This window comes from Sturnira hondurensis, unplaced genomic scaffold (assembly GCF_014824575.4).
Source record: "Sturnira hondurensis isolate 20B ecotype Veracruz unplaced genomic scaffold, ASM1482457v3 Scaffold0000022, whole genome shotgun sequence".
NCBI classification, from domain to species: Eukaryota; Metazoa; Chordata; class Mammalia; order Chiroptera; family Phyllostomidae; genus Sturnira; species Sturnira hondurensis.
In genome coordinates this window covers 739,936-767,238 of record NW_028072653.1, presented here as the reverse complement: position 1 = coordinate 767,238, position 27,303 = coordinate 739,936, and the positions used below count along the sequence as shown (strand labels likewise).

At 48.1% G+C, this 27,303-nt stretch overlaps 1 protein-coding gene across 8 annotated transcripts in view; it reads left to right on the top strand.

The window, feature by feature from the left end:
- Positions 1–26,580, top strand: part of EBF1 (EBF transcription factor 1) — a 380,950-nt gene extending 354,370 nt beyond the window's left edge. For 4 of the 8 annotated variants that reach the window (XM_037046891.1, XM_037046185.1, XM_037045547.1 and 1 more), the window contains exons 12-17: positions 7,128–7,193; positions 8,982–9,159; positions 9,793–9,972; positions 13,529–13,723; positions 14,040–14,108; positions 23,404–26,580. In XM_037046891.1, coding sequence (XP_036902786.1) covers positions 7,128–7,193; positions 8,982–9,159; positions 9,793–9,972; positions 13,529–13,723; positions 14,040–14,107 — 687 coding nt within the window. In that variant the 3' untranslated portion in view covers position 14,108; positions 23,404–26,580. The remainder of the gene's footprint in view (positions 1–7,127; positions 7,194–8,981; positions 9,160–9,792; positions 9,973–13,528; positions 13,724–14,039; positions 14,109–23,403) is intronic. The other 4 variants (XM_037049868.1, XM_037049083.1, XM_037048366.1 and 1 more) reach the window with 1 other exon arrangement.
- The last annotated feature ends 723 nt before the right edge of the window (positions 26,581–27,303 follow it).

The window sequence follows — 27,303 nt, the reverse complement described above, 5'->3', positions numbered from 1 at the left end:
ATCATTCATTTCATAACACTCCGGCTAATTTATTTGTTGACCTTTTAATATCCATAGCTCTTCAGTGGTATTAACTGCAACTCAGACAAAATCTCTTGTTCATTTCACTTTCATTGATTTTTTTTTTTTTTCCGTGGAGGCAATAACAGCTGCTTGAAAACAGCCTTTTTCTTTCCACTGTAAGAGTCAATCATGTAAGTTAGCATGTCTTACGTGGCTCTCGCCGCGTTAGCTTACAACCTACTTCAATTTCATGTGGTTCGGGGGTCTTCAGTACCACGGCCGTAACAAAGGCAAAGCTTCTGAGGGGCCTCCAGCCTGGTGATACATTTGCGGCGTGGGGGGCTCTCCTCTAACCCGAACCAGAGAACAACCTTAAAATTACAGGGGGCTGAGAAGGGGCGCCTGCATTTATTTTAGACGAGCGTGCTTTCGAGGCCTCTTGTATGAGTGCCAGTGGGCCCCTTCCACTTGGTAATTCCTTTGCTTTCTGCAGGTTTCGACTGCGGTTTGAATTTTCTTTTTCTTTAAAGACTCTGGGCCACGAGCGGGCTCCGGAATACTCCGTACGTCTCGACAAACACTCCTTATGTAATAAAACACTCAGAAGTCTTTAGAATAGGGGGCTGTAAAATATAATTGTTACACATTTGCCCCTTCATGCCTCCCTAGAAACAACCGCTTGCTGCCCACCCCTCAACTAGGCTCCCCCCTTTCCATCTCGATTGACTCTAAAGTGGTCTTGAGCCGTAATGAGAAGCCCCTTTCAACAGAATCGTGTTTAATTATATCCACACGACGTGTAAGTGGCTCTTCTCAGTCACAGGGCTTCTGGGGAAAGAGCGTTTAAAGCGTGACACCGAAGGTTCCTAATGGTCTCCACGGCGAGCTCTATTTCGAGTTCATATTACCAGAAAAATGAAACATTTGAAGAATGTCTCAGAGGATCGGAAACTAAACAGTGCTCAAGTATTGTTTTGGTTTGTTTTCCTCTGTCCCTCCCTGCCCTCATTCTGTGATTTTTTAGAATGCGAAAGTCTACCATGGTGGAATTTTCCATTTGGCCGAATAAACACAAAGGAAGTTGGGACGTAAAAGCGCCCTCCACAGAAATGCATCTCAGGACAAGTCGTGGTTGTGGCTTTGCGCGGCCAGCTCCGTGGGGAGTGGGTAGTTCCGCTGAATGTTTCGGCTGTCAGGGTGTCCCATCTGGAGTGTCACCCGGACATCCGGAAGCAAACAGGGAAGGGGCTAGACCCTGGAGATGAGTGGCCTGAATGTCCTATTCAGAATTTGGACCCTAGAGTAAGCTTCGAGGTGAAGAGGGGACTAAAATCAATGCTGCTGTCATTCCTTTCATGAGTAGCTGCTTATCGTCTTTAAATCAGGAGTGATTTTGCAGCTTCGCTTTATGCCCCTGGTATCTGTGCCCAGTGTATTTGGACTCCCCTGATAAGGCAAAGCAGATTGGTGATCAATGGGCGTCGGAAAAATGTGCCATGACAGAAAAGTATTGTTCTTTTTTCTCAGTCCTCACCCAAGTGAACTTGACTTTGATGACTGTAGTTTTAGCTTCTGTTTTCTTCCATGTTCTGCAAAATGTTATTTCCCACTCGAGGGGGCAGAAAGCCAAGCACAGATTGTTCTGCCGAGTTACCGAAGCATCCCCGGACCCTGATTTTAGGAGGGAGCTCCCAGAGTCTCAAAATCGGATTCTGAAGCTCGCAATTGACGTTGTGTCGGTGACGGGCGTCCGTCTGGCTTTTCGAGTTGGCCCGCAGGAGCCCTGGATGAGAGGAAGTGGAGGCCGTCTCCCCTGCGCACCTGGGTTTGAATTGCACAGATCAGTGAATTGGGTCTCTGCGTGGCCTCGGTGTTAGACAATTAGATGATCCTCCCCTTCCTCCTGGAAGCCTGGGAAGTGACTATGAGCTTATTAGCCACACACTTGCGGTCAGGCACTGAAGAGAAGACGTCCATGGAAGGTAAATAGTCCTCAGAGGTTTTACTGTCATGAAACAGAAGGAAAGATGGCTTCACCATGTCTGCCTATCAGACACGCTATGCCTGGCTCCCAGGAGTGTGCAGATACCTGCGTATTTCTAAGGGTCTAAGAGTAGTTAATAAAAGGCTAATGTTCACCAAGACCAACCTCCTGTTGCTAGGAGCCTATAACTTGACATAATGTCTATGCCCAACATGATTCATTAGATTAATCACAAAATTAAAATGTAAGCACAAACCAGCAGGAGTGAAAGAGTAAATTCCTCAAAGGGGGGCCATCGAAGTCCCCACAGTGATCAAGACTTAACCTTTGGGAAGTTACATATTGGATTGAAAATCCAGAGCCAAATGGAATGCCAGAGTGAAGTCCTCTGCTTTTGTAAGCCAGGCTAGATTTGTGACTTTGTCACTTCATCCTGTAAATTAAGCGTGCCCTTCTAAAAATCAGTGACTACCTTAGAATAAGCTCTTCAACAAGGATTTCTCAGGGCCCTTGGTTTGGAAAACCGTGTGCTGGCGCCTTAGACAAGGGGATTAAGACACCTCCCCGGCCTTGAAGCCAGAGCCCAGTGAGGAGAGTGAGCACTAACACGCGTAGGGTCAGAGCAAAGACACCCGCAGCATTGCCTGCTCGGCTCTGCTGTGCTGGGCGGTACGGTCAGCACCCCTTTTCAGAGGCTGAGCGAGATTAGGAGCTGGGGTACCAGTGAAGGCAGAATCCATTCTGACAGGATAGTGTAGTTCTCAGCAGCTCCCGCTCTGATGTCTCACAGGCCTGAGGCTGAGTCCCTGCTCAGCCACTCGTCAGTGGTGTGAGCCCAGGGGAAGCCAGCTGGTTCCTCTGAGCCTCAGTTTCCTCATCTGCCAGTGGTGATTCGGATATTGCTGTAAGAGGCTCCCTGTGAAGACTGAGTGCGTTGATGTCTCACCTTCAATAGGCCGTAGTTACCATTCCCGTTATTGCACCACCGCCGCCACCCCCTTTAGGGGGTGGGAAGGCGTTGTCGAGATTGGAGTCAGCATTCCAAGTGAAGGCAAGGCAGAAGGAGCCGGTGTGCGGAGATAGGAAAGAGCCCTGCATTTTACTTCTGGGCGGGGAAGAGCGAGCGAGGCCAGAACAGAGAGCAGTTCTTGGTATGTGTAGGGTGACAGTTTGGCCAAGGGGGCTGGACCACACTGGGGGGAATCTTTGATAATCCCAGTAGAACCGTGTACCTTGATTCTGGGAAGACAGTGTGCCTTGGAATGTTCGGACAGTGATACCGGTCTGCGACCACAGGGACAACAGGAAGCCCACGCGTTATTTGCTAATTGATTGGGGTGCAGTGTAGGAAGCAAAGCTGACTCTTCCCTCTGAGTTTGTACCCCACTCAGCATTTTTCTAATAAAAGCTCCAAAACGAAAGGAAGACCTAGGACAGTCACACTGGGACTGCACCTGGGAACATGTCTGTCCTCCATCCGGCCTTCTCGGTGTTTCTGCAAGTTTTCAAACTAGACTTAGGCTGGCTCACCCATTTTTTTTCTCTCCAGACCTCCATTCCCTTAATCATCAGCCAATGGCCATGGCAAGTCAGGGGAGACCAGGTTTTAATTGTGAGAGGAAATAAATCGGTGAAAAGTTGCTGTTTTTAAGGAGTAAACATCTTTTGTTTCTTTAATAGAGAAGAGATCCGAGGCCGTGAAACAGAAAACAGTCTGGCTCAGGAAGTGGACTGAGAGCAACCCCTGGCTCCGTTCGGGGCTCTTGGGTTCTCAATGTTTAGGGCGCAAATATTTGTCTTCTTAATTCCCCAATGGGGTACATTTTCTTAAATCCAAAAATAGGATTAATTATCTTGGAAGAATCTAATCTCTACCCTCATGTTCTAAATTGCAAGCAGGGAGACATTTTAAACATTATGAAAAGAAGAGGAAATCTCTCCTGACAAATAAATGCCTTGAAAAATTAGATATTAGTACCAGTCAGGTGCTCACTCTTTTCAGAAATATTAAAATTGCACATTAGAGTAGAAGGATCCTTATACTATACTCCCTCCTAATGCCACAAAACATGAGACTTTAGGAACAATTTCAGAGACAAAAGATTATAGGAAACATCCAGCTCGTCCCCTTATGGGAAATTTCTTTTTTTTTTTTCACATCCCAGGCTCAATCATTTCCTAATGTGAAATTACAGATTTTTCAAATTACCATATAAAACTGCAAAAAAATTACACTGGTGACCACAGAGAAGATAGCACACACTATCAATTTGATTTTAAAAGGCATACATCTTTTATACTACCTGTCATTTTTATAATGCCTTTTACAAATTTAATCAATACATTTTAACATTCTATATACTTTAAGTGCAATATACAATAAATATTCAAGTTTCATCTTAAACATGCTTTAGCCTTTAAATTGTTAAAACTGCAGTGCCCTTTCAATCTACTTACATAATGTCATAAAATATACATTTCAAGGTAAATGAAGTCAGCTACTTCAATTTAGTCCCTCAAACTGGTAGTAAATGAGAGGTTAACACTACGGTGCCAAACCCATTATTGAGTAAATTTAGCACCTTGGACAGCTCTGTAAAATCTTTATTGCTTTCCTGACCTGCTCGTCATGTTCTGTCTGTGTGTTCAGTGGCTCTCAGCTCTGATTGAAAGGCAATATATTAGATCCCCAACACAAACACGCTTGGGGGCTAGTTCACTGGGCGCGGAATGACATGGAGGTGAGAGCAATTTTCTGGTCACCGAAATCCGGGCACCTCGCAGGTCCATTGCGCCGCCTCGCAGGGGGACCCAGACATTTTCTCGCCCCTCCCTGTCTGTGGAAATAACTGATAGAGCTGGACCACACTGGCCAGGCAGAACCAAATGTGAGCTGTCCTACAAACCCCAACATCGGTGCTGCAAGGGAGAACATTTTGAAATGGGGGAGACGGCACCTGGGGGCACCACTCTCCTCGGGTGGGAGGTGGTGCTGGGCTGGTGACCCTCCCGGTGGCCGTGCCCCTTCAGGGAAAGTGCAGCCCAGCTTCACGGACCAATGAGGGGGTCAACTTTAGGAAACAAGATTCAAGTGTTTCATTTTCAAAGGATTAGTGGTGATGAGAGCTCTGGGTATCAAAATAAGGAGAAAAAGAAAGAAGTGGATTAAGTCACTGAAATGGTCTTTCACCAAAAATGTGTGAGATTAAAATATATAGCATACACAGGTAGCTGGAATTTTGCGGGGTTTACAAAAACTTCAAAGATCTTGGGCTTTTCAGATCTTTGGGTCTGTGAAATCCATTAACATAAGCGGCACCGCGCTGAGTCCTGGGTAGCGGTGTTCCGGGACTGAAGTTCACAAGTGTGGAAAGTATACCTCCTCCTGCTTCTGACAAATGAGAGACTTGTATTTTTTCCCCTCTCAAAATGAAAAGTAATAAAAATACTCTCTTGGCCAAGGCCAGACATTGGCATAAATATTTATTTGATGAAACAAATGAACAGAGACCCAGAGAAATAAAACCTTAGTAAGTAAAGTCTCTTGATCCTGTTTTGTTTTCATATTTTCTGAGAGCCAGAGAGAGCCACCAGGTTTCGGCTCGAGCGGCAGAGGCTAAACTTGATCTGGGGGTCAGGTTCAGCGTGCTGGCACCATAGTAAATTATTAACTGCTGTGGTCAGACAACATTGCAAACACAGAGTGGTGAATTGTCTGGTAGCCTGCATTAGAAAAATAAAATTATTTCAGATGTATTGATTCAAACCCCATTGATTCTATAATGCTTTCCACTCCTGCTATGAAAAATAACCGAACTGGTTTATAAATGGAGTCTGGCAGTGTAAGGCGAGCATAAATGTTCCGTAAGAACTGAAAACCCCTCCATCTCGTTTTTGGATTTAGGACGTTGTAAGTGCCACAGGCCGTTACTACAGCATGACAACTATTTTATCTTATATTGTGGAGAATTTAAAATTGAGAGAGGCTAATAAGTGCCTGAAAGCTTGTCATTTCAAGAGTTGTCCCAGAATTTTTGAAGGGGCTGTGGCGACGGCCGAACGAATGCAGTTGTGTCCCTCTTTTCCGATCAGCATCTCCAGTGTGTGAACATGAGACAGCACTGGTTCTCCACGCAGAAGTCTGTTCTGTAAAACCATCTGAAGTTAAACTCAGGTTTGCAACGTTACCCACAGCCAAAAATCATAGAGCTACCATTTTGCGGGCCCCCTCTGATAACCACACGTGCCTTCCCGTTTGGTGTGCCGAGAAGCCTCCAGGTGACGCGGGTCGAGCTTAACTTTCCTCTCCCCATTTCCAGTGTAAATGACTCTGCAGAAAACGGGGGCAGCATGAGGAGGGGACAACTGATTTGGTTAGAACCAAAAAAATATTACCACCACACACCCTTTTGTAAAGTGCCCTGTATTATAAGAGAAAGGAGGGTGGTCTTTTCTCTTCCGCTGGAGTGAACGGCAGAACCTACATCTAGGAGGAGAATGAATGAGCCAATGGGGAAAATGACAAATGATGCTGAAATGGATGAGTCACTGCAAAGGAGCCTGTGCCGGTCATGGCAACTGGCGCCGAGAACCCTCCTGTAAGAGCCTGTGACAGACAGTGCGTTGTCCTGGTGTGTGCATTCACCGTGTCGCCCCCTCATATCATGGCTCTGCCACACCAGGGAGATAAAGAAAAGCAGGTTAATGCTACATGCTTCTAGTAGCGGAAGATGGATTGGAAATTCCTTGAAAATGACCTGCCTGATAAGGTCATGGTTCCTGGAATAAGCAATTAAGTGCAAAATAAACACATCTTAGGGATTCATAACATGCACTGAACAGCATCGATTGTGGCCGTCTAGTAAATGACCCCGCAATTGTATTCGGCAATAAACATATGAGTGCTTCGTCGTGCCTGTGGCGGGCGACGGAGGGGTGTATTTTATCTTGTGGCGCCAGTGATGCGCACCTTCGACTCGATCAAGTGTGTGTGTGTGTGAACAGGGACGAATGGGTGATTTAACACCATTCTGGGGTGAGGCGGCGCCTGGGCAGAGTGTGGCCGGAACTGCAGCTGTGGTCACAGTAAGGGCACCGCCTTGGTCACTCAGAGGACTGTTCCTGTTTTCTTTCTGGACAGGAGGTCATCCTCAAAAGGGCCGCAGACCTGGTGGAGGCGCTGTATGGGATGCCGCACAACAACCAGGTGAGCGTGGGGGGGGGGTGGGCCTCGAACCCGCACGGGCTTCCCCGTCTGCCTGAGGATCTCAGATTCCTCAGTGCAGTGAAGAAGCATGAAAAATAGAATAGCCCCTCATGTGAGTTCAGAGCTGAAGTCATTCAGACTTGCAAAGTTATCGGTTTTCTCTGTTGGTTGGTAAATTTTTTAAATTGACTTTTGTACGGATCGTTTTCCTTACGAAATCTTCCGTGGGGATGTACTCCACTGTGGAGGCAGAGTTTCTCGTGCTTTGCTTTAGCCCTCTCAGGTTGGCAAACACATTGAGGAGGAAAAAGGGGGGTTTACTTCCTTCTGGAAAGTTTAACAGCATCAGAATACAATTCTCTGCCTCTCTGTTCTAGAGCCTGTCCAGGTGTGGGATGCAAGTCGCTCAGGAAACGAGGAGTGTGACAAATTATTCACTCCTCTTTGTGTCCCCTGAGTCAATGTCCAGGGGATGCAGTCCCCCCAACACTCAGGGACACAGGCAGTTTTCTACAGCCTGCCCTGGACTTCAGCAGGAGAGATGAGTTGCAGCACCCGCGTGGGTGTGGCCCAGGGGTGGCCCCAGAGTCCCTGAACGTCGCTGGTGGGGAAGGAAGACCCGTGGTGCTGTCCTTTACTGCAAGGACATCGGGGGAAAACAATGGGCTCCCGCAGTCAGCCAAGCAGGGCTCTACAGCCCAGCTCTGTCCTTAAAGAGGTGGGTCTCTTTGGGTGAGGCCCTCACCTCTAGGACCCTCAGTCCNCTGTTTTCTTTCTGGACAGGAGGTCATCCTCAAAAGGGCCGCAGACCTGGTGGAGGCGCTGTATGGGATGCCGCACAACAACCAGGTGAGCGTGGGGGGGGGGTGGGCCTCGAACCCGCACGGGCTTCCCCGTCTGCCTGAGGATCTCAGATTCCTCAGTGCAGTGAAGAAGCATGAAAAATAGAACAGCCCCTCGTGTGAGTTCAGAGCTGAAGTCATTCAGACTTGCAAAGTTATCGGTTTTCTCTGTTGGTTGGTAAATTTTTTAAATTGACTTTTCTACGGATCGTTTTCCTTACGAAATCTTCCGTGGGGATGTACTTCACTGTGGAGGCAGAGTTTCTTGTGCTTTGCTTTAGCCCTCTCAGGTTGGCAAACACATTGAGGAGGAAAAAGGGGGGTTTGCTTCCTTCTGGAAAGTTTAACAGCATCAGAATACAATTCTCTGCCTCTCTGTTCTAGAGCCTGTCCAGGTGTGGGATGCAAGTCGCTCAGGAAACGAGGAGTGTGACAAATTATTCACTCCTCTTTGTGTCCCCTGAGTCAATGTCCAGGGGATGCAGTCCCCCCAACACTCAGGGACACAGGCAGTTTTCTACAGCCTGCCCTGGACTTCAGCAGGAGAGATGAGTTGCAGCACCCACGTGGGTGTGGCGCAGGGGTGGCCCCAGAGTCCCTGAACGTCGCTGGTGGGGAAGGAAGACCCGTGGTGCTGTCCTTTACTGCAAGGACATCGGGGGAAAACAATGGGCTCCCGCAGTCAGCCAAGCAGGGCTCTACAGCCCAGCTCTGTCCTTAAAGAGGTGGGTCTCTTTGGGTGAGGCCCTCACCTCTAGGACCCTCAGTCCCCCCCCCCCCGTGTGTGATTGGGCACGATGATGGTGCAAAAGGTTTGCAGAGAAGGGTGCGGACGTTAATGCAGTCGGTGAGCCACGGTGAGCCACAGCAAGCCCGGGGCCTGCAGTGTGCCATCAAGCAGTGCCACCGCCGGGAGAGTGAACGGGGTGGTCCTCCTCCTTTTCAGGAGATAATTCTGAAGAGAGCAGCCGACATCGCAGAGGCCCTGTACAGTGTCCCCCGCAACCACAGCCAGCTCCCGGCCCTCACTAACACTTCGGTCCACGCGGGAATGATGGGCGTGAATTCCTTCAGTGGACAGCTGGCTGTGAATGTCTCCGAGGCGTCGCAGGCCACCAACCAGGGTCAGGAGCCTGTTGCCCACCCCCCACTCCCTGTCCCTTCCCAACCTCAAGCTTCCCACCCCCGAATTATTTGGCCCCAGTTTTTACTTACAAAATTTTTTTTCCAAAAGGAGATTCCTAGTCTGTGTGCATCAAATACTATTGTAGCGTTTTGGTTCTAGCTGTTCTGTCTGGTAATCTGGGCGGGGGGCGGGGGGGGAGAAGGTGGGTGTGTGGAGCCTTCTCACCACTAGGCTTCCCACCATGAACCATGAATGACAGATTGCAGAGAGGGCTGGAATTAAAGTTCTGAGGGCCCAAAGCCCATCATCCTCGCCCAGGGAATAGGAACCTGTTAGCTTCAGGGCACGGCTCACAGATAGATTGGGATTTATTTCTGCTCCAAAATGATAATTTATAGGCCCTGCATTGCCTCTTCTCACGGCCCTGCTAAGTATTTATAGTCTCCTAAGAAATGTACCTTGTGCTTACTTCCCATTTTAATCACAAGGCTCGGGCTACCAGCCCACGCCCATCAATCACCCGACCCCTTCCCTCCGGGATGCCGTGAGGGGCCCTTCCCTGCCCCGGTCTTCCAGGACTGCCACCTATCAGGACACCCACCTCACCCCCGGTTTTGTCCCCACTCCTCAGGTTTTACCCGCAACTCAAGCAGCGTATCGCCACATGGGTACGTGCCCAGCACCACCCCCCAGCAGACCAACTATAACTCTGTCACCACGAGCATGAACGGATACGGCACAGCCGCCATGTCCAATTTGGGCGGCTCCCCAACCTTCCTCAACGGCTCAGCTGCCAACTCACCCTATGCCAGTAAGTAGAGACGTGCGTCCTGCCCTTTTGCGCGCTTTCACGCAGGGCACTTGGCATCATGCCTGGTGCCCCGCCCTGCCTGTCACTGACGCAGGGATGCCACTGAAGGCAGCACTGTCCCCAGCAGAAGTTGCTGCCCCCCCTGGCTCACCCCCCCTGGAAAGCCTTCCTAACTTCCAGAACTTCGCTGCAGCTCGAAGCAGCAGTGTGGTACCATCGCAAGATCCCAAGCTCAGGGTCCGATGGGGATGGTCACTAACCGGTGACCCCGGGCAAGTTCATCCCCTCTCCAAGCTTCAGTTTTATCACCTGTAACATAGGGAGGAACTAGCTCCCTTCCCCATGCCTGGTGCCCAGCCATGGCAGGCACACTCACTAAACCTGCACACTCACCACGGCGACGGGATGATAACAGTGCGTGGTGCTGGTGACACGGCACGGTGCCAATGGCCTGGAACCTAAACTCTGACGCTTGGAATTAGGGATTTTTCCCCTTTGTGTCTGACATTTTAAAGAAAAACAGCCACTAGAAAAATATACTTTATTTTTTCTCAGAACTCTGGCACAATGAACACACACACACACACACACACACAGAGAGAAATGTCCTTTGGTGCCTCATCTGCCTGAACGTTTCACTTATGTCGTCTTTGGTGCCACAATCGGATCCCACTCAGCGAACCTCAGCGATCTGGCACCTTCACGTGTGAAAGGTCACGGGTCTCTGCGATCTCTTCACCCACCTCTGAGGGCTGCTGCACCGACAGCCGGCCACGTTCTTCTCAGACGGTGTGGGTGGCGCTTCTCGTGTGTGACATGTGGCCAGACCTTTACACATGCAGAGAGTGATAGAGGATGTGTTGTTAAGTGGAAGGATATTCATGATTTTTTTTTTTTTAAAAAAGAGAGTCTCGGCTCAAACTGAAAGTTACGCTGTCGCTAATAGAGGAAATGTAGACAGTGCCAGTCCTTGGAAAGAGGAGAAGGCTCGGGCTGGGCCCGCGAAGGAAGTTATTTCTGAAAGCAATTCGTAGGGCCTTTTGCTTTCTCGGTGAGTTTTTATGCTCAATGTGAGTTGAGTTTTTGTGTTCCTACTTTGTTTGGAATCAGCTGGTTGAACATTTAAAATACACCCCCCCAGCCCCCAATAATCTGCTTATATTATGTCCGCTCAAGAGGCAGCATTTGGGGCCAGGTCAACCTACATGCGCTTCCTGGGAAGACCGCTGCTCATAGATCCATCACATCCGTGCTCTCCCAATCTACTCAGAAAATGTTTCAATCATGACCTGAAAATTAAAAGGTGGCATTCTTAATTAAATCAATAAACTAATTGCTATATGGTAGCAATTCAATTTCAGGGCTTGGGTTGCTCTGTCTTTTCAAGCCCGTGCGGACGCCAGTCTGAGATCGCCTCTGTCGGCCCGTGAAACTTCGAACGTTTAATTTCCATTCATTGATTTCCTCAGTGCTCACAAATATAGTATCAAATCCTCAAATAGGCTCTCAGAGGGGACAGTTTCATTTGCATAAATGCAAATAAAACAATAAACACCAGGCCCAGCTGATTTGAAATTTTTGCCTCCATAATATTTAATTATTCATAAACCGCTCATGTTGAAAAATCTCTCACAGAATGAAAAAAATAAGACATTCGACTGGTGAGCACACTTTCTGGTGTGGTGGCTGATAACTAATGATGTTACCACAAATGGAACTGCTCGATCATATTTCGTCCCTTCCTCTGTTCGCCGCCCCCGCCAGACTCCCCACCTCCACACACATCACAGCCACATTTGCCAAGGAGATTAATTGCCTTCCTCAGTGAACCGGCAGGATTTCAAGTCAACGAATATTCAAAAATCAAACCTCCAGCGCAGGAGGTATGCAATTTAAATGGGTATTATTATTGAACATATTTTCACATTTATAAACACTACGAGATGTATAAAAATGCTGGCCTCGTTAAAAGAAAAAGTACAGTCGAGACAGTGTTTGGGAAAACTCCAAGGGTGGTGGCCCAGTGTTGTGCTTTATGGCGCCCGCGGTGGGCTTCCACTTGCACCGCTGGGAGCCGACCGCCAGGGGTCGCCTCCTCCGATGGCGGTCCCTGCCTGTGGCTGATTCGGTTCCTACTTCCTTAACTTTCCAAAGTCAATAGGCCAACGGTGAGGCCACCTAAACAGCCTTCGGGACCTTGGTGGGTTCCTGGGAGGGGGAGATGCTTCTCCCCGGCACTCTTTGCCCATGACGGCAGGGCCGTGTGGTACAGAGAGCCCTGAGTGGGGGCTTGCCTCCGGCTTCCCATCCTAGCTGTGGTCCTTGCACAAGTCACTGGACTGTGTTCTGAGTTTCAGTTAGCTCAGGTGTAAAAAGGATCTAACAGGCCCCAACTTAAGCAGAAAAAGAGGGGAAGATGCGAGTGATAAAGCAGCAACATATAACGTTCATAATGTAATGCAGAAAGTAATAACACAGCAGAAGGAAGTACCTAGAGCTCGAATTAAGTGCCTAGGAGTCACTGGGCAGCATTGATACTGTTCCCCGGGAGATGACAGGGACAGAAGGTGAGTGGAGGAAAACACTAGTCTTCAGTGTAGAGGACTTCTCGTGTGCAAAGTCTGTCTCCTAAAGCAATCAGATTGTCAGCAACTAGCAAAGGATGAAAAGCCAGGCCGAGTGGACCATGGTTGGTAGTGAAGTGGCGTGTCCACAAGCACCTAGGGATCCTTTCTGGGAGTTGCCAGAGTGAACTCTCCCACCCCTGAAAATCCACATCCCCACTCCCACCAGACTGGGACTATTGACACAAGGCCCCTACCCTACTGGTTATTAAGTCGCAAGCGTGACTCTTCTGCTCCATGGGAGCTATGAGCAATTTGCAGCTCTGACTTGTAGTTCTGCACTAGCCACAGAGGTTGCATGTGCTGGTCTATTTAACCACTTTGCTTCTTACCCGCCTACCTGTGCTGTGGAGAATTAAGGTGCACTTATCGCCTTAAGGAGCTCTCAGTCTCCTGGGGAGAAAAGGAATACACACACACACACACACACTGCCAGCTGCCAGTGCCTTCGGTTGGAGTCCAGGTGTCGCTTCCAGTCACCCTCCCTCCTCACGCCGGCCTCCTATCCAATACCCCCATCTCCTTGCTAGAACCTTAGATTAGGCCCTACCCAGAGTGCTTGCCCTGACACCTCCTCTGTGAAGCCTTCTCTGGTTTCCCTTCCCTGCCTCCAGAGTTGGCCAGGTTTACTGTGACTTTTATTTTGTGCTACTCTCTCCCTTGTAAGAGCACTGTGTTTCCTCGCCTGGGGCGCCTTAGTGCCCAGCATGCTCCTGGGACATAGTAGGCCCCCAATAAACACACAGAAGATCACCAGCCAAAAAAGGTAGCACGTGCCAAGTACCAAATGATGAAAGCAGACAAGCATTCAGGGAAGGCTCAGGCTGCCGGGGAGGCCTGAGCATGGAGGCGGGGGGAGGGACGGGGCTGGGCCACCTTGGGCTGGGATGCGGGGGCGGTGCTGACCTCTGCTTTCCCACTGCCCCTCCCAGTTGTGCCATCCAGCCCCACCATGGCCTCTTCCACAAGCCTCCCCTCCAACTGCAGCAGCTCCTCCGGCATCTTCTCCTTCTCACCAGCCAACATGGTCTCAGCCGTGAAACAGAAGAGTGCGTTCGCACCGGTCGTCAGACCCCAGACCTCTCCGCCTCCCACCTGCACCAGCACCAACGGGAACAGCCTGCAAGGTAAGCCCCAGGCCCCACCAGGCCACCAGATGCCCTGACTCCACCCTTCCAGGGCCCAAAGCAGATGCCGCTCTGCTGCCCAGGGGCCAGCGTGGGCCTGCCTGCCTCTCTGCCCTCATCGGTTGGGTTCTTTTGTGCTCACTCTCCTTGGCCCTGGCCCTGCCTGTCCCCCCTCTGCTGCTGTGGCCTGAGCAGCCCTCCTTCCAACTTCAGCAGTTCTGCTCAGGCCCAGATTTGCTTCAGAATACTGTTTGCGCTCACTAATGCCATCGTTTCTCTTTTCTCCTCTCTCATTCCCTGTGGTTGCCATAAGCAGACCAGTCTTTTGTGGACTCTAGCAAGTTCTCCACTGCAGGGTCTCTCCCGGGACTGGCCTTCTCCTGAAGTAGGTCACTCAACCTTCCCTTCCTGTTGGCTGTGTCGGAGTGAACGTGTGTGCGGCTGATCGCGGGGCGCGGGGGGCCACGGCCTGATCAGAGCCTGACATAAGGGCCTTGTAGCCACCCAAGACTTTCTCTGTCCACCAGAGCATTCAGGTTCCTAGTCAAATGGTTCCTTCTCTCCCCACTCATGGAATATAGAAAACAAGTCACCAAGAGTGGAAGTGACCTTTTTGTTCAGAGAAAAAAAGCCCCCCTCCCCCTTTTAACATGGGTCCGCCGTCTCTCACGTTTTGCTGGTGTGCTGGCGTAGTGGTGCCGACCTGCACAGCCTCATTGGTCCTCCCACGTCCGTGCCGTGTGAGAGGGGCTCGCGGCCCCTGCTGCGGAGATGAGAGAATGAACGTGTAGGGAGGCCATCAGAGGGCAGGACTCCCGACAGCTGGTGTGGCAGGGCTGGCTTGAAACTCGGGCTCAAAAATTCACTTCTTCCCACCTCCCAAGCACTTTATTACTCAGGGGGAAGGGGAGGGCTGTGTCCAGGATTCCTAAGACAGCTGGCAGGGAAATGACATCAATAAAATAATCTGCCACCATTTTTGATCCCTGGAGAGGAAACGGTGCCAAGGCCGGGCATGCCGTTCCTTCATCGCCACCACTTCCTGGTGACATAGGAGGACTGCTGTCGTCTCCCTGTGCAGACGGTGACACTGAAGCGTCAGCAGAGTAAATACCTGCCCACAGGCCCAGCCAGTAAGCGGTGGGGACCGATGTAAAGCCAGCAGGGCCCATGCCCCTAACCCCTGGCCTACACAGCTCCCCATGTGCCTTGGTATGCTCCCCTTCACTAATGGGGGTCCGCAGGCTTGTTTGGGACTTCTCAGCCCTGTTTCTTATGGATAAGTATATGTATATTTATCTGTACTTATACACACACGTGCGCTGTGCCACACCCTTCACGTTGACGTACCTTATATCGATTCTCCTGAAAACCCTATGAGGTCAGTACTATGTCCATTGTACAGATTGGGAAATTAAGGCCCAGCTTGCTCAAGGTCACACAGCTAGTAGTGATGGAGCCAAAGTGAGTGCACACTCCGGGACTCCAGAACCCGAGCTTCTGGTCACTCTGCCTAAGTCCAGAAGGGCAAGGCAAAACGATTCTGAGAAGCCTGCTCGCAGCACAGCCCAGGGCCCCTCCCCCGAGCACCCATCGGCAAAGACGTCTTCTCTGAGGGAGAGGGAGATAATCTGCCTGTGGAACTACACCTGCGTCTCAGGCAATGTCGTTCCTGTTAGGAAACGCCCACCTGCACAACGGGGGATCGTCCATTCCTCTCTTTAGCTAAAAATAATGCTTTGTCACCCTCCGTACACCTCCAGCTACCAAACTAGGGATAGGATACTGAAGCGAACGTAACTTGTAACGGGTTTTAAATAAGGATGAAACATACGGGAAGCAGAAGTCTGCTGTCCTTGAGCCACCCGTCATCGCTGAGCACAGATTAGCCATCAGCAACAGCCGCTGAGAGGCGGGGCTGGGGGAGAAGTGGGTCTGGCTTTCGTGGCTCAGCTGGCAGGAGCTTCGTCATGTCACTGAGGGGTGGTCTGTTGAATTTGCGATCAGGGCGTGTGTCTGGGTTGCAGGTCGACCCCTGGTCCCAGCGCGAGCCTGGTCCAGGTGTGCGTGGGAGGCAGCCAGTCGGTGCCTTTCTCTTGCGTTCATGTTTCTCTTTCTCCCATCCTCTCTCTCTAAAAGCAATGAAAAAAAAAGCCCTTGGGTGAGGATAAAAAACAATGAAAGAAAAGAAATGCCTCTGGGAAGGCCGGTGGTCATGTCACCAGCCAGCACTGTCTGAAGGGAGCCGCCCACCGAGGAGGGAGAAAGGACAGAAGATAGGGATTCAGCCCTGACTTCAGAAGCTCCTGTGTAGGGAACATCTGGGAATGGTGGGGGTGTGTGTGTAAGTAATCATTACACGGCTTTAGGATGGGACACATGCAAAGTTTGTGCACTTGTCACTCTTCAGGGCATTTCTACCCCAAGTCCGCACAGATTCCAACAGCAGAGCTTATCCCCTGCTCCCGATTACCAGACGCGCCCCTGTCCCCTTTGCAACACGCAGCTGCAGCGCGTGGGGGTGTGGGGCTCCCCCAGGAACCCCCTGCCAGGATCTGCTGTTGCGGACACTGCTCCCCTTTCCTTCTGGTGGAGCATGTGTCTGGGAGAGTCTTTCCGGTGGTTTTTGGTTTTCCAACGCTGTCAAAGACCGAAGGTCCCTACTTTGGGGGGGGCGGGGGTGGCAGCGGAGGAGGTAGGAGTGGAGAAATCAGAGTCAATTTTGACAGCATCCTTCTTCCTGCCTGCTCCACTTCCAACCACGACCCTCCCCTGGCAGGGCCCCGGTGCACGCCCTGCGCAGGCTCCCGGCAGCCGCAGATGCACCGCACCATTAGTTCCAGGAAGCTCCTGCGTGGGGCCCTGGGTCTCCCCTGAGGACGGGAGTGACTGCATGCCTGCTCAGTCCCCCAGAAAGCAGCGTTGCAGTCTCTCAGGACAGCGATGATAATGCTCACAGTTCCTGACGTGGAAAGGCTTCTTCCCTGCCTGGCTTCTTTCTGCAGTATCTCAGCCTCCCAACTGCCCTGTGATGTGGGCTGTTTATTGTCCCCATTTTACAGATGCAGAAACTGAGACTTTGAACCAAGTGGCTTATCCAGAGTCAAACAGCCGGCAAGTAGGGGGAGGCCCAGCCACACTAACCCCATGCAAACCCTCGTGCTCTATGGCCACACTAGACTCAAACCACCGGGCACCGAGCTGTGGAAGTTCAGAGGGAAAGATTAGGGGGAATTCAGAACAGCTTTGGGGAGAGGGTTGCCTTTGAACTGGACCTAGGATTCAGGGCCAGGGGGATGGAGGGCCAGGAAGTGGCATCGAAGCAGAAGGACTGAGGGTAACCTGAGAGAAGAGTCATGAGCAGAAACCAGTAGGCCAGGAAGCAGCGATAAGGTTGAGCAAGGCAGTCCTTAATTTAAAGTCATAAGGTCCATTCTTTCCATATATATTACAATTCATAGTTTCTACTCTGATCCCAACTGGCCTTCTCTCCAGGTAGGTGAAACCTTTCACAACTTACCTTATGTCCTGAGAAGTTTTTCTGGGGGGGACAAAGCAACTCTTGATCTCAGCACCTCTGGAGCCTTCCCAGGTGCTGTGTTAAAAAAAAAATTTAAACGTTGTGGTCAAACAAATCCAGACGGTGGTGCTCACCCAATCCCTGTCTTGGACATCAACCACAGCACACCTGAGCTGACTGAGGGCTTTGAGACCCCTGCAGGTAGACAGGGGAGACTGTCCCAGTTACTGCTCCATCTAGTCTTCTAAACTTCTTCGCCCTCAGAACCTTCTGCCAAATGGGAAGTCCGATGGACATCCTTTAAAAAGTTGGGAAATGGCCCTGGCTGGCGTAGCTCAGTAGATTGAGCACAGGACTGCGAACCGGAGGATCGCGGTTCGATTCCCAGTCAGGGCACATGCCTGGGTTGCAGGCCAGTTCCCTGCAGGCCAGCTTCCAGCAGGGGACGCACAAAAGGCAACCATACATTGATGTCTCTCTCCCTCTCTAAAAATAAATAAATAAATAAAATTTTTTTAAAAAGTTGGGAAATGCAGCTGTGTTTTGTTTTGGGCTTCAAAGAGAAGATGCAGAGAAACCTTCCATTCTTTTCTAGATGAGTTTGTAGATGGATTCTGATTCTAGAATCCACAAGTGAGTCTGTTCTCAAGGGTCAGACCTGAGCCACCTAGCATGCTGTCATAGAGACACCCCCCTCCCTTCTCCTAAAGCCGAGGCCCCCTGGAGCAGGGAGTCCCTGCCATTTCAGGCCTCGGAGGACTTCTTTAATCAAGAGACGACAGCCCTGAGAAGGCTGTCACCATGGCATTGGACCCAGTCCCAGTGCAGTGATTTTAACCCTGACCGTGTCGTTGACAGTCTGTGCAGAGAAAATGAACAACAGAAGGCCAGAGTGTCCACGTACTGATTTTTTTTCTTCACACACTTTGGTGAGACCCAGACTGGCCAGCCCCATGTGACTCTGGACAGCATGTCGTCCAGTAGCGAGTCTTGTAGAATTGTCTTTTTCTTGATGCACACGTTTGTTCAATTTGTGGAGGATCTTCGCTCATTCTGTTTCTGGTTAGCTCACAATTCTTACTCACAGGGCGGCTTGAGGAAAACCACATTCTACCCTGTGGCTCCAAAGTCCCCCAGCTCTGCAGAACTTTCCGTTTTTGTTTTATTCTCACCAAAATGTGAGAACTATATGGATGGAAACACTGCGTTTCTTTTTTTAAAAAAAATGTATTGTGTGGGCTGTTACAGTCATCCCAGTTTTTCTCCTCTGCACCCCCCACCAGCCCTGCTCCCACTTCCAGTCAATCCGCACGCCATTGTCTGTGTCCATGGGTCCCGTTCTTTGACTAATCCCGTCACCTTCTTTCAACCAGTTCCCTCCTCCCTGCTCCCCTCTGACAGCTGTCAGTCTGTTCCATGTTGCTATACTTCAGGTTCTATTTTTGCTCTTTAGTTTTATATTTTGTTCACTAGGCTGCAGTTACTAGTGAGATGATACGGTATCTGTCTTTCACCAACTGGCTTATTTCACTTAGCGTAATAGTTTCCAGTTCCACCCGTGCTGTCACAAAAGGTAAGAATTCTTTTTTCCTGTAGTATTCCATTGTGTAGATGTACCACTGTTTTCTAATTCACTCATCCACTGATCAGCACTTAGGCTGTTTCCAGATCTGGCCTGTGCTAAATCTTGCTGCTCTGAACATAGGTGTGCATATATTCTTTTGAATTGGTGTTTCAGGATTCTTAGGGTATATTCCCAGAAGTGGGATTGCTGGGTCGTGAGGCAGTTCCACTTTGAGTTTTTGAGGAAACTCTATACTGTTTTCCACAGTGGCGGCACCAGTCTGCATTCCCCCCAACAGTGCACCAGGGTTCCCTTTTCTCCACATCCTCGCCAGCCCTTGTTTGTTGATTTATTAATGAGGGCCATTCTGACAGGTGTGAGATGATACCTCATTGTGGTTTTAGTTTGCATCTCTCTGATGGCTAGTGAAGTTGAACATTTTCTCACATGTCTGTGGGCCATCTGTCTGTCTGCCTTGAAGAAGTGTCTATTCAGGTCCTTTGCCCATTTTGAAATTGGATTGTTTGTCTTGTGGTGTTGAGGCATATCAGTTCTTTATATATGTTCTTCCATACAGTGGGGTTCTCTTTTCATTTTGATGCTGGTTTCTTTAGCTGCGTAGAAGCTTTTTGATTTGATGTAGTCATATTTATTTATTATTTTTTCCTTTGTTTCCCTTGCCCTGGGAGATATATTGGCCAAAATATTGCTATACAAGATAATCTGAAATTTTACTGCCTCTGTTTTCCTCTAGGATTTTTATAATACCACAACTTATAAGTCTTTTATCCATTTTGAGTGTATTCTGGTATATGGTGTAAGCTGGTGGTCTAGATTCATTTTTTTTTTTTTTTGCATGTAGCTGTCCAGTTCTCCCAACACCGTTTATTGAAGAGGATATTTTTTACTCCATTGTATGCTCGTGCCCCCTTTGTTGAATATGAACTGACCACAGAGACAATGGTTTATCTCTGGGCCCTCTGTTCTGTCCCACTGGTCCACGGGTCTGTTCTTATGCCCGTGCCAGGCTGTCTTGATGGCAGTGGCCGTGTGGTGCAGTTGGACATCAGGTGTTGTGATCCCCTACTCTGTTCTTCTTTCTCAGGACTGCTGAGGCTCTTTGGGGTCTTTTTTCGTGCCGCATAAATTTTCAAAATACTTGTTCTAAGTCTGAACTATGCCACTGGTATTTTAATAGGAACTATGTTGAATCTATAGATTGCTTTGGGTAGTATGGATGTTTTGATGGTGTTAATTTTTCCAGTCCATGAACCTGGTATGTGCTTCCACTTATTTGTATCTTCCTCAACTTCTCTTTTCAGTGTCCTGTAGTTTTCCAAGTTCAAGTCTTTTCCCTCCTTGGTTAAATTTATTCATAGGTAGCTTTTTTTTTTTTTTTACAATGGTAAATGGGTTTGTTTTCTTAGTTTCTCTTTCCGGTAGTTCATCAGTAGTGTAGAAAAATGTCACCAATTTCTGAGTATTGACTTTGTATCCCACTACTTGAAAACAACACAGCCTTTCACACCAATAGTCTTCCAAGCTTCTGTCATAGGACATGGCCACCCAGCTGCCGGGGAAGGTGGCAGTCACCTTGGCCTTGTGACAGCTTGGCACATGGGGCACCCTGGGCAGGTCCATGCGCCAGCTGCAGACACCTACCCCTCCTACCCGCATATGTGAGGCTGAAGACTGCAGCACAAACACGAGCCAAGCAACTTGCCACGGCTCTGGCGCCGCCCTGCTGCCCTGCAGTGAGGTTTGTTCATGAAACGGCCTTCTTGGGAGTGTCAGAGGCCACGAACAATGATCTTTCCCCCAGGTTTACTCAGCAGTAAGGGCGCTGCTTCTGCGCTTGAGGAAGTCGCAGGTGAGATGTGGTGAGCTGTAACTCCCTACTGTGGTAGGCAAAATTCTGGGTGTAGGTGCACATGGGCCCTTCTTCTGGAGAGCAGTCCTGTGCATTTTCATTAGGTCTCAGAGAAGGTGGGGACACAGGGGCCGACCAAAGCCACCCCTACAGACCCTCAGATGGGTTTGTTGGTTGGATTTTAATTGTAATTATTGGCTAACCTTTATGAATGGAGCTAGTAATTTACTTAAATCCATATCTTCACCTTCCCTTGAAATAATTCGGGTTCCTGCACAGTAGCATTTGCCTTGGCAGAGTCCCCCTCGGGCACTCGGTCCCAGCCTGGGCTCTCAGGGTGCTGGGACCGGCAGCCTATGCTCCAGAGTAGGAGCTGTTAGCCACGGACTAGCGTCAGCTTAGTTTTGCTTAATAACTCGGCCCTACGGGAGGTTTCATCTAACACAATGAATCTAACACGTTATGCCAGGTACAAAACACTGCGTAGATTTTTAAAAAAATTCTGCACATCCCATGGGATGTTTTCAGGCCCTGACTGATGAGTGTTGGCCGAATCCACTGACCAAATTAGCGGGAAGTTGGTCAGTTCTCCACTTGGCATCATGTTGACACTGCCTGATTCCCTGGCTGTGCTGGGGACCGCCCTTAAATACCAGGGGCACAGGAGACCTTGGTGGAAGGAAGACTTGCTTCTTTTGCCACAGGCTTAGAAAGGCCTGCCTTGAATAAGGGTGCCTAGACACCCCCTCCAGCTTGGATGAAAAGATCCCTTAAGGAAGACGGTGGAGGGGGGCTGAGCTGGTGCAACGCGAAGACTCCCCCGCCCCCCTTGCCTTTGGAACTACAAGCATCCTGAATTCTCCAGCGAAGGCTTGGGTGGAAATACCAGGTTTCAGTCAAATCTAGGGCTCTTGGGATCTTAGGGGGACTGAACTTCCAACTGATCCCACATCTTTGGGGGTTTAAGTTGGCCTGCATTTGGCAAGGGATACTTCCTGTTTCTAAGAAAAATGGCTTTGGAGGGCTTAAGAAACAGGGTCCAGGAGCTTTTGGGCCACAAAGCGGCTCTTGCAAAACAGCATTTGGATGATTTACGTGTAAATGAATCCGAAACATGTGGATTAAATTTCCTTGTGAACACAGATGGGTTTAAAAATTAACGGAAAAAGTGTTTGGCAAAATACTTTTTTTTTTAAAATTGAGTCAAAAATGTCATGGGTGGGGGAGGGGAAGCACGAGCTGCGTGGGGGCCACAGGGCTCAGACCCTCCCCTGGTCACCCTGTGTCTACTGCAGGATGTCCGCGTACTGGGGTTTCTTTCTTTCTTTTTTTTTTTAGTGGCACATTCCTCCAGACATGAGATTTGGGAAATGAAAAAGGCCACTTCCTAGATGCAGTCATCACTGACAAGAACATTAATTTAAAATTAGAATTGCCAACAAAAAGAAAGCAATGACTCGTTCCGCCCGACGGCACGCTAAGCCGTTCCCTGAGAGCCAAAGGTGGCTGCCATTTGCTTCTAATGTAAACATCTGTCTCATCTCCGTGCATTTCAAAGTTGCCACACTGTTTTCATGGTCTTTTAGACATCCCTTTCTTCCTCACACCCAGCACGTGAAGTGTGCTGTATGGCATGGTGCCTATTGGATGGCCGAGGAAACAGCCCAGAGACGTTAAACAAGGAACACAAGGTCACACAGCCAGGGTAGTGGCAGAAGGGACAGATTAGCAGCTAATCTTTGTCACATCCTCCCTACGAGCCGAACCCGGGCCAAGCACCTCTCGCATGTAATTTTACTTAGATCTTCAACCACCATAGCAATGTCACAGCGTTTGCAAATACCGATGAACTGCCCTTTCTAGCTGAAGAGGCAGAGGCTCAGGGGAGGAGAAACCACCTCCGGGGGACATCCGGAGTAAGCCAGAGGTAGATGCCTGTCTGTCGGAAACCACGCTCTTCTGAATACTACATGCAGCCTCTTAGAACCCTCGCACTCGGAGAGATTTTTGGTCCCTAAACAGCCTTCCCTTCCCCTAGGGTCTCACCCCAGCTTTCCTAGGCCGCAACTTTCTAGGGCGTGTTCAGAAACTTCTACAAGCCTGAAAGCAGCAGTGGGGAAGGAGACATTCTGCAGTCGCGTGCAAACGTGCCTGTCCCTCCTCCGTACTTTCTTCCAGCATCTTGGCCTGTGGACGAGGCCGGCTATGGCCACTCGCAGGCACGAGCGCGGGGAGAAGGGCCTGGGACTGCCACTCTGGCCATCGGTCCGCCAGCTGCCAGAGCACAGACACCCACCGCGTTTTGGAGAAAGTGCCAGCAGTTGGGATGGGTTTATTTATTTATTTTTAATATGTTGGAAGTGAAAGGGGGAGGGAAAAAAGTGACAAATAGAAAATCCTCACTGTTTTGCAAAGTTTTGGGCTGTGACTTTCCCTGCGGCATTCAAACTATGCAACTTTCCCGTTACTTTCAAAATTGAAATCAGACTCGGAGGGACGCTTAGCATCTTCGGCTCTGTTACAGACATACACTGGCTGGTCTGTGATTACACTTAATAAAGTATATTTTATACAAAAACTCACCCTAGAGAAGAGGACAACACGTTTGTGGCGAATAGTTAACCGACATAGCGGTGTGTGGGTGTTTTCTACCTCTTTTCTTTTTTTTTTTCTCGGTGAGAAAGTTTGGAGGCAGAACCACTGACTCTCGCCTTCTCTCTCCACAGCGATATCTGGCATGATTGTTCCTCCCATGTGAAAGAATTGCCTTGAAGAATTTTATTAATGAAGAGGTTGGATTCTGCTACAGAGAGAGAGTAATCTGATACAAGTCCCAGAGTGGAACTTTCAACTCAGGCCTTTTTAAGAGGAATCACAATTACTGCAGATTTTTAAAAACACACAATATCGCCGACCTTGCAAATACTGAAATTAGAAGGGATCTGTGAGTGCAGGGTGCTGGTTAAAGTTGTACCTCCCAGATGTTTGGGGGGATATATTTATTCTGTGTTGATAAAAGCAAATCCACTTTTTCTTTCTTTCTTTTTTTTAAGCTTCACTCCGCAGTCATTTGTCTTTTACAAACCGTAAAGCTGTACACACGGGACACTATAAATAAGACCCCATGTTTTAATTTATGATGTTTTTAAAGCTGTGTAAAGGGAGAACGAAGTGGTGATATTTACAAAAAAGTAAAAAAAAAGAAAAAAGAAAAAAAAAAAGCTTGTATGGGACAGAATAGGAATGCCAGTTAGATTTTTTAGAAAACTAAGAGTTGGCTTTTGCGCCTTAAAGCATATCAGATGGTAGTTAGCTCAGACAGTGCATTGTCAGTATCTAACTTAACATGCCACCCCTTAGCAGTGCAAGCTTACTTATCTCTTTCGTATTGTTGTCTTAAGTAACTGTGTAAATAAATGCAGCCTGCAGAGTTACAAAGTGATGTTAAGTGATCACATTTTTCCCTTCTACTCAAAAATCCAGTGCCTCTAGACAGATTGTTAAAACTGCATATTTAAACCCGATTATCATTCTCGCTTTTAATTCTGTCAACTTCTTCTGAGGCCGGTGGCCTCTCGAGAGCTTGGTGGCACGCAGAGTGTGAGAGTCTCCTTTGAATCTTCATGGAACAGGGTCCAGGCACAGAATTCCACATGACGCCCTCCAGCGATCAAGCCAAAATCCCTCTTACACTCCTGCCACCCACAAGGTAAAAGTTTACTCATCCTGAACGCTGACTTCACACAGATCCTCCCAAAGCTGACAAAAGCGAGCTGGAGAGAGAGAGATAGGGCTCCTATCCGTCAACCCTAGTACCTGTAACACAGTAGGCCCAGAGGATAGATGAAGTACTTTGGAATCAAGAGTACGAGAAAACTGGGAGAAAGGAAAAGAAGGTTGAGATCTCCAAAACAGTTTTCTGTTCTACGGAAATGTTTGCTCTCATTATCTGGAAAGTGTTCTTAAAAAGAAGGATAGCAAAGATGCAGCAAAGCTACGAGGATGCATTTGCCTGATATTTTTTTCTTTGCTGTTGTGTTTTTGTATGTAGTTATAAATACTGTAGATTTTTTTGTGATTTTTTGCCAAAGTCGTTGTTCTATTTATACATTTTAATGTCTTAAGACAGTTTTTCAATATCACAAAAAGATTTTACGGCATATTTTGCAAAGGAAAAAAAAAGCTCACTACGTTTAGCTTGCACATATTTGCAAAGTTAATTAAAAGGCTTTCTGTTTTAAAGAGGATTTTGTAAAATATCCATATAAATAATGTATTTATCTTTGGAATTTGTACATTGCTTTCCCTTTCTTCCTTTTCCTCCCACCCTCTATTTTATTGTGTATGTTGGCTATGTGAAAAGTGCATATTTGGTCACCTACAGTTGTATTAGCTGTTTCAATGTGATTTTTAAACATTTCATTTATAGTTATTTTTAGTATTGTTTTAAAACCATGCTTCAATTTTTTTAAAATTTCCACCCAAAAGCCATTGTCTATTTTTGTATTATTTGTAAGTTAAGAAGTTTTTTCCAATATATGGCAAAAAAATAGTAGCATATTATTCTTGTAGCATTTAGTTCTGTAGATTAAAAAAAATGTATCCTTTGCTTTGGAAGCTTACAAAAAAAATCCAACCCTAATGCTGTTTTACTCTATTAATATGCATGGAATCCCTCCCTCTGGAGTGATGCATTTTGTGCATTAAATTCAAGGGAGAAACTTCATAGAAATCAATGAACATTCTTTCTTAAGTCTGCTTGTATATTTCCTCTGTCTTTCACATAAATATAAACCAGCAGATTGGATGCCTTAACAATGCAAATCATATTCATTTCACTTGTACATTGTAACTGTGCACCAGAACTGTCAGTCATCACTAACATTGTAAAAAAACAGAAAAAACAGAAAAAAAAACAAAAAACAAACAAAAGAAAAAAAACAAAGAAATGGAAAAGCACAAAAGAACTGTTTTGTTACCTTAAGACAATGTAACTTTTTCTAGTAGACAAGAAATTTACAACAATGCTGCAACTGTGCATGCCCCCCGTATGGATTTTGCAATGGTTTTCACTAGACTGTCAAGAGTGCGATTTTTATGGGTTGGGGTGGGTGGGGGAGGGGAGTTGTGGGAGGGAAGGGAAGGGAGGAAAGCTGATTTTTCATGGTGAGAAATAATAATAATGATGATTAATAATAATAAAAAAACTGGAAAATGTAAGCAAGGTGGACGCATTGCTTCTCGGTACTCAGAAAAGTGGTCTGAATTCGTGTGGTAAGCGCTGGCCTGAAGGTGTGTACGATTTAAAGCCATATTTTGTGCGGTGAGCCCCTTGACTGTTTGTGGAGGAATGGTCAGCCGGGGAGGTGCCCGGCTCAGACCCTGACGACAAACGCCACCCATCTGTCAGCCATGTGTAGCGGTTAGAACTTTTCCTGAAAGTCCAAAGAGCCTTTAAAATACATTTGTGTTTGGTTGCCCCTTATTTACATGGATTAGATGAAAAGATGTGCTTGCCCTCTGACCCCCCCCTTCTACACGAAACTGTTACAAGTAAAAGATGTTCCCCTGAATACAGAATATGGCTTTAAGAAGAAAAGGAAATAGAGAATTAAGTCAAGATTTCGGTTTGGGGGAAAAATACAGCTTCTTGATGACTGGATTGCATAACACGCCCTGGCCTCAGATTGTACTAGAATGCAGTTTAACGAAGTCATCTCTAAATCTACTAACCTTTCACCTTCCTATCCAACTTTTTGAATAGACACACACTGTACAGTTCAATTGTTAGAGAACCTAACTACTGTAGAGATTGTTATAATTTTTTTTCTTTTGCAAAAATTCAAGCTGTAAAAACTTTTCAACTTTCACAATATTTAATTAAAGTTACTTCCTGTCTGTGATGGCAGCTCCTAGTTGTGTATTCATTTCGCTATCTCAGATGAGCCAAAGTCCAACATAATGCAGACGGTCTGTGCCTGCAGTTACTCAGGCCAGTGCTGACGCCCAGAGAAAAGAAATTAGGGTAGTCCTTGGGACACCCACTTTCTTTGTGAATCCTTGGGGATTTGCTAATCTGGGATGCAAATTGAACACACACAGCGTACTGCTGCCCTCTGCTGGCAGCAACTGGACGCGCATGAGCCCACGCGGGCCCTCAGAGCCGGGAGAGCCCCAACAATTTCACCAGCCAAGCAGTGAGATCCCCCCTCTCACCCCCCGCTGTGACAGAATTGCGAATCCAAGACCTGGCCGGTCTAGAACACCATCCTCCGCACTACAAGTCCGAACCACGCGCTTCGCATACAGCTGCTAATTAATCCCTGGGAGCCTTTTGGTCAATTAATTATGTGCCCTGGCTCATTGATGAGGAGACATGTGTGAACTCGGAATCCTCACAGCTACAGTTTTAAGCCCCGCGTGGCTGAGACACGTTCCCTGTTGGCTCCAACCTAATTTACATGGCTCGAATGTTCCACGAACACCCAGTAGGTGCATAATCCTGTAAAACTGCCTCACTTTCAGTTTCATCACGATCATAAGTCTTCCCAATTGCACATTCAATGCTTTTCCTACTTTGCGATTGTTGGACATGATAAGGGTAATGATGCTTGTAAAATGTCTCG